The sequence below is a fragment of the Scophthalmus maximus genome, chromosome 3, assembly GCF_022379125.1.
Source record: "Scophthalmus maximus strain ysfricsl-2021 chromosome 3, ASM2237912v1, whole genome shotgun sequence".
Taxonomy (NCBI): domain Eukaryota; kingdom Metazoa; phylum Chordata; class Actinopteri; order Pleuronectiformes; family Scophthalmidae; genus Scophthalmus; species Scophthalmus maximus.
In genome coordinates, this window is record NC_061517.1 from 19,452,751 (window position 1) to 19,473,157 (window position 20,407).

Sequence of the window (20,407 nt, forward strand, 5' to 3'; positions counted from 1 at the left end):
CTTGGCACACTTTGGGAAACTTACTACTGTCATGTATCAATCTGGGTTTGAATGCCACAGCTAATGTGAATAATATCTGAAAATGTGAAAATCCCTTTATGATCCCACTTTATCCTTTTGTAATGGGTTCTTCTTCAGAGTTCAGTGAGCGGCCTCCCCAGTCACCAGACGTGAGTCCAGTAGAATACCCTTGGGACACTGTTGGACTCAGGGGTGGGGCGCAGGGGCGACGGCCCCCCCTGGTGCCCCCATGGTTGAAAATTCATGAAGTGCCCACTTAAATGCTCTTCCAAGTGAGAAGACAATTTCATCGTACATGATGCATTATAGCTTTTTTTGCGCGTTGGTGGGGCCCCATGTCGCGCAGTTGGTGCCCTCTTTATTTTTTGGCCCCTCAAACAGCCTGAGTACGCCACTGCCTCGGGATGTGGTGAAGCAGGAGATGGGCGGCGTGAAGGTGCAGCTGACAAATCTAACAGAAAGGATGTGATACAGAAACTCAAAGGGAAGGCTCACACATCTCCTGCCATGAAGAACCAAAGGCTGTTTGAGAGCCAAAGGAGGAGCTACTGATACGCCGCTCAGTGAGAAGAAGACAAGCATATGCTGTATGTATAAAGGTGAATGAATTTATTTATTTATTTAGTCATTCAAAAAAAAAAAAAATCATAATTACAATTACTTTTTGTACGTTCAATCCTCCGCCGCACGGTGGCGACATCAAACCACGTTGCTCGGGCGTAACGTATCGCGAGGTTATAGGCGTAGTGCTGCGTTCCAGTGTAAAAGCACAAACGAGCTTTCATTCTTTTTTGGGGGGCGTTTTTCCTCTCGTGTACTCTATCTACAACACCTATCCGACAGAGTTCAATCTTTTAAAAACTGGCGTCAGGCATTAAACCCTCTGCACTTCGTCGCGTGTGCGCGTTCCCCCCATTCATTTCGAATTGTTCCAACCAAGGGTACATTTCCGGGCGCACGCGAACGCAGCGCCAGATCCTGCGTTTGACACCTCTCACCTCGTCCTGACGCGAGCTAAGAAGGTCCAGCATGTCTGAGAAGGAGCTGGGCAAAAAGTGGGACCGGTGCCTGGCAGACGGTGCCATTAAACTCGGTAAATATCCCCGAGCCGTCCCTCCCGGAACGGCGGCGTTAGCGTCCCCGGGACGAGGACAAAGCCATAGCCCTGGTTTTCACTGTAGTCCCCTGCTGTCATTGACTGGGCGACGGGCTAGCTAGCTAGCTAGCTAGCATGTAAAGGGCAACCGAATGACCAGCTAGATGTTTGTTTTATTGCGACATATGAATTAGGGTTGATTGTGGTTTCATTCCAAAAAAATGGCACCATCGTTGCTTTTGTTCTAACCTTACTCATATATATATATATATAAATATTCGCCCTTCTCTTATATTTTGTAATTGGACAGAAGCCAGATCGAAACGCCATTCAGGTCAATGTTGATGTTGATTTACACCTTTGCTGCGATATGAAATTCGGCATAAATATTTAAAACAAAAAATTTAATAACATATTTCCACGATCGATTGATCCGTCGATTGTTTTCCTCGATCAATCGATCTGTCGTCCGGTCCATAAAATGTCATGAAATGGTGAAGAAAAGTCGATCGTGTTTCCTGAACGTCAAGGTGATGTTTGGTTTTGTCCACACACCAACACTATTTAGTTCACTGTCACGGAGGAGCAAAGAAACCAGAAAATATTCACATTTAAAAGCTGAAATTAGAATCGTTTCATAAAAACTACTTGAACCGATTTATCGATTATCAAAATAGTTGTCGATTCATTTAGTAGTCGATACTTAATGGATTAATCAATTGACTGTTGCAGCTCTACGAAAAACTAATATGTACTTAAATATGATGTAAATTGTCCATTGTCTCGGCTTGCATCTTCACAGTTTTCTAAAAAAAAATACCACATCTGGATAGAAATGGAGGTGTTACATTTAGTTATTGAAATAAGATATTTCTTGATGAGTCACTGGTATTCTAGACTAGTAAATCCTGCAATAAAGCAAAAAGAGTGTCCACTCATGGTCGCCGGCTGCTGCCAATAAGCAAAGTACCAACAAAGTGTACGATTTTTGAATGGAGTTTGGTTTAATGTCATCGTCACAGCATCAACTAGTGCAGCAAGCTCACAGGGCCACTGTGTTTCTTAAAGGGGGCTGTGTATTAAGACTACGTGTCCCTGAGACGACACCTAGTTTTTACAAATTATCAGAGGAAATTATGAGGAAATGCATCCTGCTACACGAATGAAAGTAAAGGTTCACATGTAGACTGTTAAGTTTATCGTCATATGCTTTTGGAAAGTTGTTTATTACAGAGAAACAATGGGGTTGTTACATGGCTACAATTCGATGTACATAAGTCAGAACATGCATGTTATTTGAATAGTAAATTATAAATTGTCATCTTTGTTTTGTTTTTTTCCCTCTCTTCTCTTCAGGCACTGGACTGGGGTTAGGAATCGTTTTTTCTGTTGTGTTCTTTAAGCGTAAGTAGTTAGAATTGTTTGCTGCTGCAGAGACTTTACTTTTTTTTTTTTATTGCACACAAGAAAATACACAATAGATCAATGAAAAAAGAACAATATATATACAGTATATAGTGAAATATAGAGAAAAAAAACACAACAAATAACTGAAATGTGCTGTAGGGGCCAAAAAAACCCATAGGGTTTTGTTTAAGGTGACCCTCCTATTGTAAGACATTCTTTTAAAATACAAACAAAGTAGTACAAAAATATGCGATACAGCTGAAGGAAAGGCATAATTAATCAGGTATTAAAATATCTTGACTCTTTAAAGGGTCAGTAAGCGATTTTGGAGAAAGCTTGCTTCTCTCTTTGTTGTCGTTGTGATTTAACTGCTCTGGCCGGGCTGCGAACTCGCCACCTCAGGTATGGGAGACCGACGCACTAACCAATAGGCATAAAACCACCCGCCAGCGCGTTTCTTAACATGTCGACAAGTGATGTTTGCAAACTTCAATCGCAATGTTGTTTGGTGCGGTCCGCACCATTTTTTTTAGCCTGGGCTGAGCAGAAAAACCCCAGATTTTTTGGGGGGCGCAAAAGCGACTGAAATCGCAGATTTCTTTTTTCGAAACGTGTATTGATTTAGAATCGCTTACTGCCCCTTTAATTTCTTTTTGACGTCTGCGCCAAGAGGAGCGGAGTCAGGAGTGATGCACTGTGGCCACTAGAGAAAACAAGTCTGCTACTGCCAGCAGTGACGGGCTTTTCATTTAACGGCCCTTTGAGTGTCTTTGTTTTTCAGTCTGAACAAATAATTCATTTATAATTTAATTTGATCATTTGTATAATTGGGAGTATCTAGAGGTTTTGTTCATTGAAAGCACAAAAAGGAACGTGAATAAAGTAACATAGATGAGAGGGTAAAACAAAGATTATGGACTAGAGTGTGAAAAGGATTTGAAATCACATTGTGAAAGTGTCTCTTTGTGTATTTTAGTGCACTAAAAGATGATGACGTACCGGTTTCGTTTGCAGGGCACACGTGGCCGATTTCACTCGGCTCAGGAGTGGGACTTGGCATGGCATATGCCAACTGTCAGAATGACCTGAGGTCACATTATCTGCCGCACAGAGGGGAGAAGGTTTGTGCAACACAGCGCTTAACGGCGCTCAGAAATGATCCCCTATTTCTAACACAAGAACAATAACCCTGTTATTTCTGTTTTTCTTTAACAGGAGCAATAGCTGCAAGTCAACGAGGGACTGAATTCCTTTTTCTTTTTTTAAACTTGTTTTGTTTTGTCTGCGGAAGAGTGAGACTCAACTCTCCCTGTTGATCAGTCCATCCCTTGTATGACTCTGTATAATTTGTATGTGGCTAATCAGGACAGTATGTGTATATTTAATAAAATAATCTGAACAACCAAAATGATGCCCTGGTGGTTATTTTTTATAATGGACAAAACCCCCCAAAACAAATTCAAATCATTACAGTAGGGAAAAATAACCAATAATTATACGATGAATTACAACCAGATTATGCATCACCCCCAGCAGTAATAGTGGTAGCCTACTTGAAAAATTAATAGGAGTCAAGTGTTAATACAGCCTTTTCAGTTGGAGTGCGAGTGGGCGTGATTTTCTGAAATGTGTGACGGAGGAAGGTTGGTGGCAAACGCCGTCCCATAAGGTGGTGGGCTTGGTGTGTGTGTGTGTGTGTGTTTGTGTGTGTGTGTGTGTGTGTGTGTGTGTGTGTGTGTGTGTGTGTGTGTGTGTGTGTGTGTGTGTGTGTGAGAGAAAGGGGGTCAGAGGGTTGATCTGATGTGGCAGATGACTGGGGCGTAGCGATGGAGATTAATAATGGAGGGGGGGGGGCATGAAAAATGAGAGTGTCGCTCATTATGTTTAGTATTTGACAAGGCTGTTGAAATGCTGGAGTGCACTGGACTTTTTTTCGCCCGTGAATGATGCTTTATGGTTAGTATTCAAGCGCTCCTCTCAGGAAGTGAATACTAATTGTTGTTTAGCCTGAGAGTGAAGTGGGAACAAGGTTAAGTTAATTTCAAAATGTTTGTAGAAAAGACGATGTTTTTATCATTCAGAACCAATTCATTTACTTGAATCCTAATTTACCATTGACTCACTGTCTGTGGCACCCAAGTGTTACGTTCATATCTCTGTCTTTAACTGAAACAAATGTGCTAAATTTGTGATGTTTCATTGTATTAAAACAGATTTTCACAGTATAGCAACTAGGCTTTTTTTTGACACAACAGAAAAAAACCCTCTAATGTAAGAATAACAGCCAATCTCTTTACCCTGACGGACCTAAATCACCACGACTGGTGCGGTCGACCGAGTCAGAGAGTTCACAAAAATTTAAATTAAAAAGCCAAACAAATCTAACACAAAGTTATTGAATCAAACGAGGGACACAAGTGCATTTCCAAGGCATGACTATCTCTCAGAGTAGAGTTAAAAAAAAAAAATAGTTTGATGTAGACCTATTGGCAAAAGTTGCTTGAAAAATAAAAAAGGGGGAAAATGATGACTACTTTAATAGTTCTTACAATTTACACACCCTTTTGGCTCATACCAATAGGAATAAATCCATTTTAGACGTAACCTTAAAGAAAATCAAATCTTTATCATGCTTAACAAAAAAAAAATATGCTGTAACAGATAAAATAACGCGGACAAACACAGAAAAAAGACCACCCACACTAGTTTGTATGATGCGTTTTTGCATATTTCTCGGCTGTGATTGTGCATGGTTATGCATCAACAGCTCAATGCTTTGACACGCTCCTTCTCAGTAGGCGTGCGCTCAGGCTGCGAGGTGCGCTGGAGTGGCCGACAAAGGGATTAACGGGAGCGAGTGATGAACAAAAAAAAAAGAGGCAGCATCACAAGGACCATGATTCCTGTAGAGCACTTATAAATGGAGCCTTGCGCACGGATGACTGCTGCACACTTTTGTGTTGGCTTCTGCTCCACGCCGTTTCCCAGAATGAAGAAAGGTCTCGTGTAAAGGCGGCGGCGCAGCGAGGGACGCGCGGAAGCCGCACAATGCCACTTCTGAGAGGTGAGGAATAATTTTCAGTATTGCATCCTCGTCTTCTCCATCTTCAGTTGCTCTCGTTGTGCCCAGTCCGAAAAGGCTTATCTCTCTGTGAGCCCTCCTCCGGTGGCTGTCATCGTTGTGACATGCTCCTTTTGAAAGCCCTCTGCCAGCTCTCGAATTGGCTCACTCCGGCTCTCAGCTGTGGATGAGGCAGGGACACGCTGGTTGGGGATGGAGAGATGAGCGAAAAGTCTGCTGTTGATTTTGTTGTCACTACACTGGTGGCAGTGGAAGTCAGCCCGGGACGCCTGGATGTATTCCTGTCAAAGGGAGATGGGGATATTCGTCCATGGAGAACAGTCCGACTGACCTTGACGGGGAGAGCTTCTCCACCCAAGACCCCTTTGTTTTCTTTTTGTCCAACAATAGTTCTGAAGCGAGAGCTTTGGTCGGGAAGGAGAACTGGTTTAAAGCCCGTATCATTTAGTGGTGCCTAAAGAGGAACCTAAAGAGGAGCTGGTGTAGTGACCGCCGCAGGGAACTGGCACCATGGCCGACTCGCACTTGCCTGGCTCTGTGGGAAGCTACAACAGCAGTTCTCCCGCCACCGGCGCTTGGAACATCACTGGCAGCGGCCCGTGGTTGTTGGCCTTCATGCTGACCGTCATCATCCTCATGACCGTCTGCGGCAACGCGTTGCTGATCGCCCTGGTGTTCGCCCATCGCTCTCTGCGCTGCACCTCCAACTGCTTCTTGGTATCTCTGTTCCTGTCCGACCTCATGGTGGCATTGGTGGTCATGCCGCCCGCCATGCTCAATGTGCTGTGCGGCGCCTGGGTGCTGTGGCCGGCCTTTTGCCCAATTTGGCTCTGCTTCGATGTCATGTGCTGCAGCGCGTCCATCCTCAACCTGTGTGTGATCAGCCTGGACCGCTACCTCTTCATCATCTCACCGCTGCGCTACAAGCAAAGGATGACCCCCGCCCGGGCGTTACTTCTTGTGGGTGCCGCCTGGGGGCTGGCGGCGTTGGCCTCCTTCCTGCCCATTGAGATGAAATGGCACAGCTTAGGCCTCGGGAGCGGACACTCCTCCGATCCAGGCATCGGTGGCGGCAACACCAGCTCCTACTCCGACACACTGCATCCAGCGTCCTACTTTCAGCTGTCGCCATCGGGAGGCCTCTCCTTCCAGTGCCGCCTGCGGGTCACCCTGCCCTTCGCTCTCGTGGCATCTGTGGTCACTTTCTTTCTGCCCTCCAGCGCCATTTGCTTCACCTACTGCCGGATCCTCCTGGCCGCGCGCAGGCAGGCAAAGAGGGTCGCGGCGCTGAGCCACCCGCCGCACCCGCATCCCTCTCTCGGGGAACCGTCCCGGCCGCCCTCGCCTGGGATCGCAGCGGCGCACGCACGGCAGGACGGAGACGGCGGCAGGTACCAGGAACCTCCGGTGTCACAAAACGTACCGGTAAGAGAGAGAGAGAGAGAGAGCACAGTCACTCGGACTAATCAGATTGTCAGGGTTGGAGAGGTAGCACTGCTCAGAGGGCGTATCATGGCGTCTTGTAAACACAACAATGGCCGACGCTCTTGGCGAGTGACCATCAGCACAAGAAACCAGGGAGAAAATGTACATATAGCACCTTTAAGGATGCTCAGTGCTGACCAACACATGAAGCTGAATAACGGCAACGCCTGATAACAAAACGGTGATAGTAAAATTGTAGACCAGTGGAGCAGATCTTAATGAGTAACACTGACAAGATGAATTCCGTGAGTGGAAGAGGAAGCACAAACGTAAAAAAATCAAAAGCAGTCATCCATCCACCGTGAGAGTTCTCCAGCTTGTCTCTTCCTTGTAAAGGCTGTGTGTTCGGCAGCCAAATTGGTCTTCCCCTTTATCTTTTCAGAAGCTGAGCTCCGAGTCTACACCCACTTTCTTTTTTTCAGAGTTCAGATGCACACATCTGTTTAGATGGATGACTCATTTGGACCTAACAGATTCAGGGTTTTTGTGCAAACTACATTCTGCTCACATTTTTTCTTCCAGCAATGAACTAAAATACATTTCTGTGCCTCTCCCAATTGAAAGGGACACGTTTTGAGATTTACAGACTTTCAAATGTGGGTATTTCGCAGAAGAAGAAAAAAAGAAGCTTGTGGTGATGTTAAAGGCTGTTGCTTCAATGTCATTGAACAGTGAACCTGTGTGTCTGTGTTTGTGTGCGAGTGCGTCTGTGTGCGTGTTGTGTACCGACGTGGAGGTGAAGACGTCCCCACAGCTTTATTCGTCAACGCCAGGCTCTTTTAGAGGGGATGCAGTCTGAAGCATGTTTTGTTCTTCTGTCATCCGAACCAACGGATATATTAAAAGGAGAGACTGAGGAGGTGTAAAACCCGCTCACGAAACCATGGTGGGGAAAAGTGCAGACGGTGTCCGATTCGCTGCCCCCATATGCAGCCTCATAGTCTGTCACATTTATACGCAGTAAAGCCTCCCTCTCTCTTTCTCACTTTCTCTGTCTCTCTTTCTCACACACACACACACACACACACACACGCACACAAACGGGGGGGTGCTCGGGTGGATGCAGGGGTGAGGAAGGGCAGCGGGGAAGCATGGAGAGCGTGGAATGAAGGGGGGGGGTAAAGGTGTAAAGGTGACCGGCAGGGGTTGGCAGGTGGAGGAGGCGGGCGGGCTGGGGAACGGGCATGCGGGTGATTGACGGAAAGGGGTGAGTCAAAGCACTTGGAGGTCAGCTCACTCGAAAAACACTACGTCAGCCGGGAACGTTTACCACCACTGTGGTTTTTCAACAACAATTTTTCCGACGGAGAGCTGAGGAAACGGTAGATACTACTGAAGGTGGATGAGCTGATGTGAGGAGGAAAGGTGTGCAGGTGATCTGCGAGGCCACGAGTTCGCCATCAATCAGCCATGATGAGAGCTGTTGGGATTCTCTAAATGCATAAGAGAAGGTGCTTCAATACTACCTTTCCTACCCCCTTTAGCATAGGGTACACTGGACTTTCCTATGGGAAAGGAAAGGAGATATAGACGCCCCACAATTCATTGCGCCATGCACAAACGTAAACGATTGAAGTCAAAGTAGAAGAAGAAGGAGAAGAATATTAATATGAACATGACCCAGAAGAGACGCACGTCATCATGTAAGTTACTGTTGCATATGAATCATTTACATCCGATGTCACGGTGGTAAAACAATATCTACATGAAGAATGGAAACGGAGCCTGCCTCTGTCCAAATATGACCAATTCTCCCTACCACCTTTAAACAGACAATCATTTTTACAATTTCATTTTTCACAGTATATCACTTCAATCTGCTTTAAAGTCGCTAGTTAGGCATAAAAGTGGTGCCTGCAGCTTTGAGTGAAGCATATAGACATGACAGTGGGTATTAATCTTTTAATCTTACTTAGGCAAGAAATATATATACTTCCCAAAATAACCATCAATTCCTTCAGCTTGAATTGCGCGCCAAAGAGGCCACAACGAGGTACACAGAGAAACGTTCCCAAATTCTAAACCAGGGGGAGATATACATTGTGTCTGTAATTCTTACGAGTATAAAGCGATGACAGTTCTGTTCGTTCCCCCACCGTTCCACAGCCGTCGGTGAACAGTGAGCGGCGCCTGGCTCACAGACACGGTCGGAGGGCGCTGAAGGCCAGTCTGACGCTGGGGGTGCTGCTGGGCCTCTTCTTCAGTGCTTGGCTTCCCTTCTTCATCACCAACATGGCTCAGGTCAGTAGAGGCACCGGACCCTGGCACGGACAAGACGCACAAATGTAGTGTGGTGGAAAAGTGGTGTCCATTTGACACGTCAAACTAATGACATGAGATATGAGATGCACGATCAAATGAGTCGTTGGGGGCAAATAGCTCCAGTTTGCTCTATTCAGATGTGAATTGTTCTTCACAATCAACATATTACATAATTTCCCTAAAAAGTACATAAGTCTTTTTTTTTTGGAACAGCTCTCCCATTTCATAAATCTCAGTGACTCAGAGCTATTCTCACAAGTGTGTGTGTGTGTGTGTGTGTGTGTGTGTGTGTGTGTGTGTGTGTGTGTGTGTGTGTGTGTGTGTGTGTGTGTGTGTGTGTGTGTGTGTGTGTGTGTGTGTGTGTGTGTGTGTGTGTGTGTGTGTGTGTGTGTGTGGGGCGAGCACAAAAAGAGTGTGAAATAAATGGAAAAGAAAAGAAAAGAAAAAAAGAACCTTGGATACCAATCTATTTTTTATTGGCCAGCCTTGGCGTCGCAGCACCGCCAGGCCATCCAGCGAGGAAAATAGATTGGCATTTCGGCTTCGTGAGGCTGACTCATTCCAAAGCCCAGAAAACGAAAAACACCAAATGACCATTTATAATTGGTATTCTTTTTGAGTTGTTGATTTCGATTTGATTAGACTGAGCACGCACGCACTCGTTTCCTCGCTGGGGGAAGAAAAGAAAACCAGGAAAACAATTTCATCTAAATTGGTAATGACACTTGCCCTGTTTTTCAAGCCTTTCAATGATCCAGTCATTTTAAATTTCCCATCTGTGCCCTCTCGCCACTTGACTGTGTCTGTGCTCTCCTTCCTGTTCACACTCAATGTGGTGTGTGAAACTCCCCCCCTCCTTTCCGTCCCAGTCCCCCCACCCCGTCTCGTCTTGGTCGTATTGGAAGCTCTCCTCCAACAGCTGTCTCCTCCTTCACCGTTCTTCTCAAAAACCCACGTGTTATGTTCAAGATCTGTGTTTTTTCTATGAGTCAGACGCAAATATATATGTATGGTTCTCGTTTTTCGTTGAAAATTAGATGAAAGAAGTGATGGGCAGCAGCCCATTACATTTTTTTTTTTATGATTTCAGAACTCAGCCACTTCAAATCTATAGACAGATGGGCGCACGCACACCAACACAGCATCATATTCATTTTTGTATTTAATTAATGTTACTACCATAAAGAAATTTCGGTAAATGAACTCAATTTTGCAAAAAACTAAACTTAACAAAAAAAAAATTGGATTGTAATTTAAAGTGGCTCTTAGGAGTTTTACTTTGGGTGTCCTTGAGGTAAAAAGACTTACGCCAAAAGAATTTCATTCCTCCAACATTTGCAAATCTTATTTTTTTCTATTACTCGTTTTCCAGTTTATGGACTAATTCTTTTCCTTTTTTCAGCAACAATACATATTAGTAATTTTACATTGCCTATTTGCTTATGCACATGCATTTGTGCCTTCCTCAATAGATACGTTTTACATCCTACGTTAAATAAACCAATTCCTTGTCTGCCACTCTTTTCGCTGTCTTAATTCCAGGCGGTGTGCGAGTGCGTCCCCCTCGCCCTCTTTGACGCCATCACCTGGCTGGGCTACTGCAACAGCACGATGAACCCCATCATCTACCCGCTGTTCATGAGAGACTTCAAGCGAGCTCTGGGGAAGCTCTTGCCCTGCTGCTCCTCGCCGTTGCCCAGAAGACCCTCGCCGGCGCTCTCCCTCTCTCTGCGCAACTCGGGAGAGCTGAACATCGCCAGCAGCCCGCCCTCTCCCCTGGCCTCCGACCCCACCCACCCCCCCGCCACGGCCACGGACGCCGTCAACCTGTTTGATGCCGAGCACGCTGGCATTGAGCTGCCGCTGCTGCTGCCCAATCAGGTCGACACCCTGGATTGAATAATTCAATAGGAAAGTCGGCTAGTGTTTTTTGTCAAGGTTTATGGTGGAATGTGATTGTTGTTTGGAAAGTGATTGGAGACAAGTATTGGTACAATTCACGATTTACTCACCATGAGATAAGAAAACAAGAAAAGATTCACATTTAAAATCCATTTCTCATGGTCACAGAAAAATGTCAATGGACACATTTTAAATATCACTAAAACAATGTCAGGGATAAGGCTTTTTCTTTTCCAGTTATCAGAGCATGTAAACTCTCTATGTAAGCTCCAAAAGTAAGCAGTGCTTCACATGAGTGCAGGTTGAATAGAGAAAAGAAAAGTCCTTGACAAAGACACATTCACTGAATTTCCCCCCGGCCTTATGGAAATCAAATTACTGTGATAATATCCACAGCAACCAAGCGACGGATTATAAACGGGAGCGATGAACGGAAATGAGGTGTCGCCAACATTGTGGCATCCACTGAAACCTGCGGCACACAAGCAGTGTTTGATCTCACATTGAGTTTAGAAAATAAATTATGACATTATTTACGCTTGGCAAAAAAAATTAAAAATCAGTTTTAGTCACAAAATTCTGAATAGTCATTGATTCAACACAAAAGTCCAAAAACACAATTTTAGTGGTTAAACAAAGCAGTTCATTCCCGGGGGCTTTTCACTTCAAGCTGCCGTGTGTGTGTGTGCACTGACCCGTGTGACAAATATTTTCTCGACGAGACTTTACACTTTACAAGGCGGCAGCTGGTCCTGTGACATGCTCTTTACAGGTTTAGCCTCCTTTGTTCGCGCGCGTGCTCCGTTGTCCAGTGTGTGTCGTCCCAGCTCCACGATACGTGCTCGTTATCCGGGTCTCTGGCCTCCTCCGATGCCACGCTGGAAGCGGACGCCGCGTCGCCATCGGTCCCGTTCTCCTCGGGATTGAGCTGTGAGTTGTCCCCGGCTGCAGTTTGACTCGCTGCTTCGGTGTCATTCCAAGAGTCCAGCAGGTGTGAGATATCCGGGATCTCCCAACCGTCACCCGCCTCCTCGTTCGCGTCTCCGCTTGTTTCTTTCTCAGCCTCCGCAGCCAGGTTCTGCGTCTCAGTCCCTTGGTTCCCGCTGCGGGCCGGGTCGGAGAGGTCCGCTGTCCCCTCGGTGACCTTTACAGCCCCAGTTAGAGCGAATGAGGCTCCCGGCACTTCTTTGGTGGGAACTCCTACCGCCACTAAGATGGTGTCCATCTGACGCATGTAGTCCAAGTGACCTTTGACCTGGGAAGCAGAAACATGGTTTGAATGTCTCTGACTAAAAAACACAACAAAACAATACTTCTGTAAGGTTTTATTTAGTGTTTTTTCCACAAAGGTTATTATTATCCTGATTTATACATTTTCTGTACAAAAGGTTTGACTATCCCCCAGGTTTCTACTGTATGGTGCTTCAGATATGTCAAGTATGTTTACTGTTCAGCTGTGTGAAATGTTAAACCTCTGATGCTTTACCTGCTTCAAAAATAACAAACAACTACCACGTGTTATGTTTCATATGGAATCATGTTGATTTACAAAGGTGGCAGGGAGGCAATGCTGTGAGGTGAAACAGACCAGCAAGGGGCCTTCTTTTTTATTTTATTTATCATTTTATTATTCATTTATTTTGATCTTATTCATACAATACAACTGTCTCTTTCAAAGTGATATTAAAATCCTGTATTTAATAATATTGCATTATGAAAATGATATCTCATTGTAACATTTTTATGACAAATATTATCAAGAATTTTTAAAAAAGTATCTAAAATGACAGTTGACAGTGTGAAAGCTCAGGTGAGATCCCTGCCCAGTGCTGAACAGCGAACAGTTAGCGACTAGCTGGTAAACACAGTGGAGCATTTACTTAAGCAGCTAGAAAGCCAGAAAATCCCCCCTCTGGAGTTAACAGAGAACAAAACACAGCGTCAGAGAGACAGTGAATGTTGCATATGTTCATTAGGGGGCCATACTCTGCATAACATTAACCATAACAATGTCCCAGTGATAGCATGTTAGTATTGTGTAAAACATAAGATTAACAATACTGATTAAGGGGCATGGTAAGTTTCTGATATATTTTAGACTAGATATATGTTGGAGAATATTTTTTTTGCCAGTGGTGTCAAGTAGGATAGCGTCCGTTTTTTTAACCTCTTCAATTAGCCCAGGTACCCTTGCATTTTTTTAAAGACTAATCCAACAAACAAGTGTGGCAGTGAACGGAGACTTGAACCGACTCAGTCTGAGGCTAAATGTGGTTTTTCATGCAAGGTGAAAAAACCTTGAGGTTAAATAACCTTCAACCCACACGTACCTGAAAATCTATTCATTAAGGAAGCTTTAGTGGCCCTATTTCTAAATATAAGCTCTGACTCACCACGGCCGATAGATCCACATTGATCATGCGCCGATCCTGGATGTTGATTGGCTGTAGCCCAGCAACAGAGAGTTGTGCCGCTGAACTCCGGTACAAGAACCCCAGTAGCCAGTCCCCTCTGTCGGGGGAATAATTCAGAAAGTTTTGTCCAGTGCTTAAATCACAAATCCTCACCCCCAATGGAGTCATTCCCGAATGCATGCAAAACCGTGGACCCGCCTCACAGAAATATACAGTGTAATGTACCGAACAACGACTAAACAAAAAGTATATCAAAAATATAGAGCAACAGTAAGCATTTACTGTACAAAAGGAAAGAGCTCGGTTTTACCTGCAGTATCCGTTCACTATTTTTCCCGCCACTACCTTGGCCATTTTCTCCCAGGCCTTTTCAGAGCCGTCCACTGGGGCCCCCAGGAGGAACACGTCCTCCACTACCCCCTCGCTGCCTGAGGAATCAAAACAAACAGACATGACATTTAAAAACTCCCGGACAAAAAAAAACGAAACAAATTAGGTTGGTTAAAAACGCATTAAATTCTTTAGGACCATCAACTAAGCAAAGTAGACTATACTACTTTGCTTCAGCAATGACTGAGTACAAAACATAATTATCGTTTCAACAGTGTCAGCCCAGGAATATCTCACACAGTATAGTGCATTTAAAAAAAGTCACAATGAAGGAAAAACAGAATCCAATTCAAATTAATAATCAGGATAATAAAGTTTCCCCCCCCCCACACAACAATGTTCATACCTTGGTCATTGGCAAGCTCCTGCAAACAGTAGTAGATGACTCTTGCCCCAAGACTGAAACCGATGAGGCTGACGGGACGCTTCCCCTTCAGATACACACAAGAAGAGATGAGATGAAGTCGTCCTCGTAATCTTTACCGAACATAGTCAAATGATTCCCTCTAAGCGTACAGTCATATTTCAGGTCAATAAATGCTGCATTTCAGTTATCATTCTTGTCTTAAGGAGGAGTCGTTGAGCGCAAGAAAGAATAGAAATATCTGAAGTTAAATTAATGCGGTTAATCATGTGTATACACAATAGCACTCTACCTGCTGTCTACTTCTCAAAACCTGAGCCAGATGTTTCCCGACCTCGGCCGAGCGGTTCAGGCAAACACACCAGGGGTGGTCAATGACGCTGGCGGCCGCCAGCAGGGACGCAGGCCACGTCAGAGCCGTCAGGATGCCTGCCCAGGGTGACAGCGGAAACAGATGAATGTTGCATCAAACGAATGATACAACAGAAGGAGAGTGGCTTGAGTGGCTAGAGTTGTGACTGCTAAACCAAAATAAACTCTTCACAGTTGATCTACAGGATGAGTTTTGGTTCTTACGGTTTTTACAAACAATCCTTTACCTAAATACATATCCAGTGAATAGACCTAGGCTAGATCCACGAACTAAAACAATCTCATTTCACACAAGCGTTTTAGCTCCGTGTCCGTATTAATCCCCGTCCACACTAACACACCTGAAAACACACATCACGTGAACTTTCACGTACACTGAGCATGTGCGTTCTGGTGTAAACAGGAAGTCTATTGTCTACTCTGCAGTTGTTTACATACATACAGAAAATACTACGGACAAGGAACAACATTGGTGAAAAGTAGCAGGGATTTCTTCTTACTGATGACAAGGTGGAACTAGCGACTGCGTCAACGAAACATCTCTGTTTCTGCCCGTCCGTACTACAACGCAGCCCCAGAGTTTTCAACTAAACTGGAGCAAGTAGCGAAACGCCACCATTTTAGGGGCGCTTGTGGGGACAGTAGACATAAATGTAGCAAAAAACAAACACACATAGTAATGTGGATGTAGCCTAAGTGCTTCCTGCATGATCCGCCTCCGTACCTGACAGCACGGTGTACTTGAGGGCTTCCTGGGCCACAATGCTGACCAGCCCGTCCAACAGAGAGGCCATGGCCGAGCCCAGGTCCTTCAGGAACCGTGACTCCCACAACAAGCAGTACTGTTCCCCACACTCGCCCAGGCTGCCCCACGGGGCCTGGAACGAACCTGGAACACAGCGTTTGTGTTTTTTCATGTGAGGTCGTCAGAACCAATAAGCAGTACTTGCGTGTGTGTGTGTGTGTGTGTTAAGGGGAGCACCAATCGAGTGTAGTTAAGTGTATGTTGTAGTGTTTTATGTAAGAGCAAAAGTGTTTTTTTTGTATAATCTACTGGCTTAGCACATTATGTGCAGAAGTTCAGCAGTGGTGCAACATCGTTTTTTGTAGTCAAATGCTTTTCCTTAATCTTTATTTAATATAATATGTTATTGACCTCGCTGAGAACTTCTACCTCACACTGTACAGACAAAAACATGTAAATAACGATTTAAAAAAGATTTAAAGAGAAGTTTGTTTATCAATTTTTTTGAGGCTATGTGCCTATGACGACACTGGCTCAGGACTGCTATTCCTTCAGAGCTCAGTGAACTGTATCATATGCAGCCTTAACTGTCAAGGGATGACGTTCCCTTGTGGTTATTTTATCCATCAATTTTTTTCCAGAAAGTTTATTTTCATTCAACTTGTGTGTGGTTGTAATTAGAGAGCCGCAGCCGTACTTACTGTATTTGCCACTGCAGAGCCAACCGGTCACAGCGATGGTCAGGTGAAGATGCTTCCCAGAGCTCAGTGGCAGGAACTCAAATTCCTCAATTGCTCCAACACACTTATTCATCTTATAGCCTGAGGCGACAATGTATGGACATAGAAGACAGGTTAAGAAGAGCAAAGAAAAATCAAAAGCCAGATATTTGGGAAGAAGGTAGCAAAAAAACAAAAACGTGCACTTATCAGGCTCAGTCAAAATTCTACAGATGATGACTTATTTTCTGCAAACGGAGTCCTTATGATGCTCTTACCAGTCAATCCCGCCCCTGCTGCTCCAAACAGAGAGGCCATGATTGCAATGCCAGTAGCTGAGCCCAGAGCAGCAGCCCCACCGGCCCCGAGCACAGCACCGGCCCCTGCTGCCACAAAAGGGGCTGCCAGCCCACCTGTCACACCTGGCAAAAATACAAAGATGACAGTCAGTGCAGAGAATGAAAGAAAAAAAACATCTAGTCAGGGCCGTTTGTCACAAGAAGGATTTTACAGGAAAGTTAAATCTACAGATGGAAAATGCACCTCTTGAAATTGGTAATCATGCTATCTTCAAGCATAGTCTTAACACTCAGTGGTGATTTAATTATCAGCTGATTAGTTGGTCATATAAGATACTAGATGTTTTTCAATGTCCATTTCATGTTGAAGCAGCGATAATCACCAATCACAGTTCCTCCGCCCACAGTGGCTAGTCCAATGAGGAGGTAACGCCGCAACTTCCGTCCTCTTTCTCTCCTCAGCCGCCGAGATGACTCCTCCCTGATGGAAGCAGAGTCAGACCGATTGACGGAATTAGCTGTAACATTTATCGGCTCTTGAATAAAAAATGTCAAATTAGTTCTACAACATTGTATATAAAGAGTGTGACACACACAGGATTCAGCAAAAAAGAAAAGAAACAGGGAAATATTATTTTATCATTTAAATAATCGGAAGTTTAAGGTTGATAAAACCTCTGTAAGACTGAATTTAACTTTGTAATATTAGTAGTGTAAAATGCTCCATGTTAGCATGTAGCTACTGACTCACGCCGTCTGTAGTCGACCCTTTCGTCACTCCACCCAACCACAACTTACTCGCTCTCCTCTCCTGCCTCCCTCAGACTCTCTCCCAGCGTTTCCTCAAACTCCTCAAGCTGCCGCGGAGAGACTCGTAGCAGACAGCTGACGTGACGGATGAGCACCCTCGATCTGGCATCATACTGGGCTGAGAACATGACAGACCATGAGGATTAAAAAAATAATAATAACAGGCTTACGTATAGGAATTTCCGTGTCATTAATACATCAAAACGTCTCACCGTCTTTGACAGAAAAGGACACCATGTCCTGTGAGGAACAAAAGGAAACAACAGCTGGTTTCAACGGACGTGTTTGTAGAAACCCAGACAACCCAGAGTACAATGGAAAACAAGAACAACAATTACAGGCAAATCAAAAAGCTTAATTGAGCTGTTTTCCTACCTATATCTACCTAATGTCCTTGTGTTGCACTCAATTACAGAAACTAAGTTGCTACTGTAACCTGGCACATTTACATTTGTGATTACAACAACCCATAGGCAGCTTTACAGTTCAATGTCATCGCAATACTCTGTCTAAGAGTGACAAACACCTGTACGATGGGCGTGGCCCCTGCAGCCAGCAGAGGTTCCGCCTGTAGGATGGAGAGGAAGTTGTCGGAGCCCTCGGAGCCGAGGCCTGACAGGAAAGCCCCCATGACCGGCATCACCGACTCATCCAGGTCCAGCCAGCGGACCAACCCCTGCAGGTACTGCTCCCTGAACACACTGAGACACGCGGGGCTCCTCAAGTCAAGACACAGTTCAATTAAAGCATGATCTATTATTTAGTTTAGCTAAAAAAGTTAATAAAAGCCAAGTGATTTGTTACACTTGATCGGTCGGTCGGATTTGATCGCTCACTTAAATTTGATCCTGGTGGATGAAAGGACGAACAAATATACGCGCAAGTCCAGATTTGATCATGTCTTTTTATCCTTATGTTTTTTCAGAACCAATGCTGCCGACCTGCTCACCGGTCTATTGGACGCTATGTTGCCGTCGTGGTATCTGGTCCTGTAGTATCGGAGTAGTACAAGTACGTGTACAAGTACGAGTACATGAGCACAGTATCGGACCCGATACCCGATACTGGTATCGGTGAATCCCTTGTAATCGTGTCAGTCACGTATCCCTTAAATAATACCATTAGGAGAAATACAATATTACTAATACTACAATGATATTACTGGGAAGGACACACACTCGTGGGTGTCGTGAGGACACGATGCTCCGTGGCTCTGTTACCTGTTTTCCTCTCCAGTGAACAGCTGGCACAGGGAGACGCCACACAGCGCGGCGTAGGCGAACCGGCCCTGTTCAGTCAGCTGACTGCCGGTGACCTTCTCCGGGCGCTGGTCACACGGGGCGTCTTGAGTCCTCCCTGCACCGCCCGGGTCTGAGGCGACAACAGAGCAAAGGTTCATCATTTACACCAAACTTCATTCAGACGCACCGTAGAAGACACAAAACACACATGACGACACATCAGTACATGGTTAAGACACGGATCACAAGAAACCTCAAAGATAACGCACGGGCGCATCAGAGCCGCAACAGTTGATTAATCGCCAACTGTTCTGATGATCGATTGATCGGTTCAGGTCGTTTTTATGGAAACAAAAAAGGTCTTAATTCTCTGATTTCGGCTTCTTAAATGTGAATATTTCCTTTGCTCCTCTGTAACGGTTTACTGGCAATCTGTGGCGTGTGGACAAGACAAAACATCCCCCTTGGAGTTTCGGGGAAACACGATCGATATTTTTCACCGTCTTATGGCCCAAACGCCTAATCGATCAATCGAGAAAATAATCGACTATGAAAATGACCGTTAGTCGCAGGCCCTGGTCAGGTGCACATCTGCAGTAGGGCGTCCCACCGTGCAGCCTGGTGGCTCGCCACGAACGCCGAATTCCCCCAGCAGGTCCAAATCGTCCATGCGAGAGTCTGTGGCCCGTCGACGTGGGCCCGGTTCGGTTCGAGGTCTGGTTCTAGCCACTCGAAGAGCACACAAGCGCTACGGGCAACTAGCTCCCGCGGAGCCCCGGTCACTTCGTCGTGTCTCTGCTGAAACGGACCCGAGTTCGACGGCTCAGCGGCGAGCCGCATGATATGAGACACAGTTCGAACGAGACCAAACGACTCCGGGTAACTTCAGCCGGCGAGCTTCAGCCGCGCACAACTCCGCGTCAGCTGCTACAAACACACACACACACACACACACACACACACACAGCTGGCCGCTGAGTGGCCGTCGACGGGCTCACGGCTCGGGGACTTTTTGGAAAATGACGTCGTCAATTCGATAACTCGCTCCTCTGTTTGTACCCGAGAGGACAACGGACGGATGCTAACGTGGTACCTGGGGTGAAATTGCGGTCCGGGCTGCTCCGTTCCTCCTCCATGTCCGCACAAGTCACTACTTCACTACGGAGGCAGAAACTTCGTCGTGGTGCCTTCACTGCCCCTCCCCACCCTGCGAACGGTGACATCTGACAATGTCCACGCTAATGCGACGGTCACACAGAGAGACGCTTTTGATGGTAATTATTTCGCAAAGCACGAGTGCAACAACGTGACTTTTTGTTGTTGTTTTAATGTTAGCTATCAACCCACACAAAGCCGGGTTGTGCTAGATTAAAAAAAAGAAGAGGGGAAATGCTAATCAGACATGCAAATTAATAATATGATTTACTTAATTTAGGGGACCTGTTAAATATATGTACATTTGTCGTTGTTACCACCACAGAATAGTATGGCTAAAATTGGGCTTTCTGTGCTTCTATAAACGCGTTTTCGAATAGTTGACGTGGTTTCTCGTTTTTACGTTCCCAACATTTGCGATTGTCCGTGAAGGCCTCATTACTTTGAAACTTTGTTGTGACGCAACGGCCACGTACGATGAGGACGGGGCAGGGGTCTATTCACGACATCAAATGTTGTGGACCGTTTTAATCGCAGTTATTGATATTGATTGGGCGATAAACACTTATTATGTTTTTTGTTTTTTATTTTGATATACTAAGTCTGGTTCACAGAGAGGAAGAATACCAGTGAAAACCCCATT

The 20,407-nt window shown here is 45.2% G+C and overlaps 3 protein-coding genes across 6 annotated transcripts; 2 read left to right on the forward strand and 1 right to left on the reverse strand.

Moving 5' to 3' along the window:
- Positions 1–827: 827 nt before the first annotated feature.
- Positions 828–3,932, forward strand: micos10 (mitochondrial contact site and cristae organizing system subunit 10). The gene is made up of 4 exons (XM_035645558.2): positions 828–1,114; positions 2,474–2,521; positions 3,539–3,645; positions 3,740–3,932. Exons 1-4 carry the CDS (start codon positions 1,051–1,053, stop codon positions 3,746–3,748), a joined length of 228 nt encoding a protein of 75 aa, XP_035501451.1. The 5' UTR covers positions 828–1,050; the 3' UTR covers positions 3,749–3,932.
- A 1,087-nt stretch (positions 3,933–5,019) lies between these two features.
- Positions 5,020–11,252, forward strand: htr6 (5-hydroxytryptamine (serotonin) receptor 6). The gene is made up of 3 exons (XM_035645556.2): positions 5,020–7,031; positions 9,198–9,332; positions 10,896–11,252. Exons 1-3 carry the CDS (start codon positions 6,117–6,119, stop codon positions 11,250–11,252), a joined length of 1,407 nt encoding a protein of 468 aa, XP_035501449.2. The 5' UTR covers positions 5,020–6,116.
- An 86-nt stretch (positions 11,253–11,338) lies between these two features.
- tmco4 (transmembrane and coiled-coil domains 4) lies at positions 11,339–19,825 on the reverse strand. Of its 4 annotated transcripts, none has more exons than XM_035645552.2 (14): positions 19,703–19,825; positions 18,589–18,739; positions 17,895–18,069; positions 17,581–17,608; positions 17,357–17,486; positions 16,942–17,039; positions 16,538–16,681; positions 16,242–16,361; positions 15,520–15,684; positions 14,716–14,852; positions 14,406–14,490; positions 13,980–14,097; positions 13,649–13,766; positions 11,339–12,510 (listed from the first exon to the last, which is right to left on the reverse strand). In XM_035645552.2, the coding sequence occupies exons 1-14, from the start codon at positions 19,743–19,745 to the stop codon at positions 12,022–12,024; spliced, it is 2,001 nt and encodes a 666-aa protein (XP_035501445.2). In that variant the 5' UTR covers positions 19,746–19,825; the 3' UTR covers positions 11,339–12,021. The 4 variants fall into 4 exon arrangements, with proteins under 4 accessions (XP_035501445.2, XP_035501447.1, XP_035501446.1 ...); XM_035645554.2 differs by lacking the exon at positions 19,703–19,825 and adding an exon at positions 19,220–19,504; XM_035645553.2 differs by lacking the exon at positions 19,703–19,825 and adding an exon at positions 19,170–19,504.
- Between the last annotated feature and the right edge of the window lie 582 nt (positions 19,826–20,407).

What these genes read in the sequence shown, in the direction of transcription:
- micos10 (XM_035645558.2), top strand. Translation starts at nt 1,051, where the DNA reads ATGTCTGAGAAGGAGCTGGGCAAAAAGTGGGACCGGTGCCTGGCAGAC. An exon ending in AGACGGTGCCATTAAACTCG is followed by an intron (nt 1,115 to 2,473) that starts GTAAATATCCCC and finishes TCTTCTCTTCAG; the next exon opens with GCACTGGACTGGGGTTAGGA. An exon ending in TTCTGTTGTGTTCTTTAAGC is followed by an intron (nt 2,522 to 3,538) that starts GTAAGTAGTTAG and finishes TTTCGTTTGCAG; the next exon opens with GGCACACGTGGCCGATTTCA.
- htr6 (XM_035645556.2), top strand. Translation starts at nt 6,117, where the DNA reads ATGGCCGACTCGCACTTGCCTGGCTCTGTGGGAAGCTACAACAGCAGT. An exon ending in CGGTGTCACAAAACGTACCG is followed by an intron (nt 7,032 to 9,197) that starts GTAAGAGAGAGA and finishes ACCGTTCCACAG; the next exon opens with CCGTCGGTGAACAGTGAGCG. An exon ending in TCATCACCAACATGGCTCAG is followed by an intron (nt 9,333 to 10,895) that starts GTCAGTAGAGGC and finishes TCTTAATTCCAG; the next exon opens with GCGGTGTGCGAGTGCGTCCC.
- tmco4 (XM_035645552.2), bottom strand. Translation starts at nt 19,745, where the DNA reads ATGGAGGAGGAACGGAGCAGCCCGGACCGCAATTTCACCCCAG. An exon ending in GAGGCAGGAGAGGAGAGCGA is followed by an intron (nt 17,040 to 17,356) that starts GTAAGTTGTGGT and finishes TGCTTCCATCAG; the next exon opens with GGAGGAGTCATCTCGGCGGC. An exon ending in CAAGTACACCGTGCTGTCAG is followed by an intron (nt 14,853 to 15,519) that starts GTACGGAGGCGG and finishes CACCCTGGGCAG; the next exon opens with GCATCCTGACGGCTCTGACG.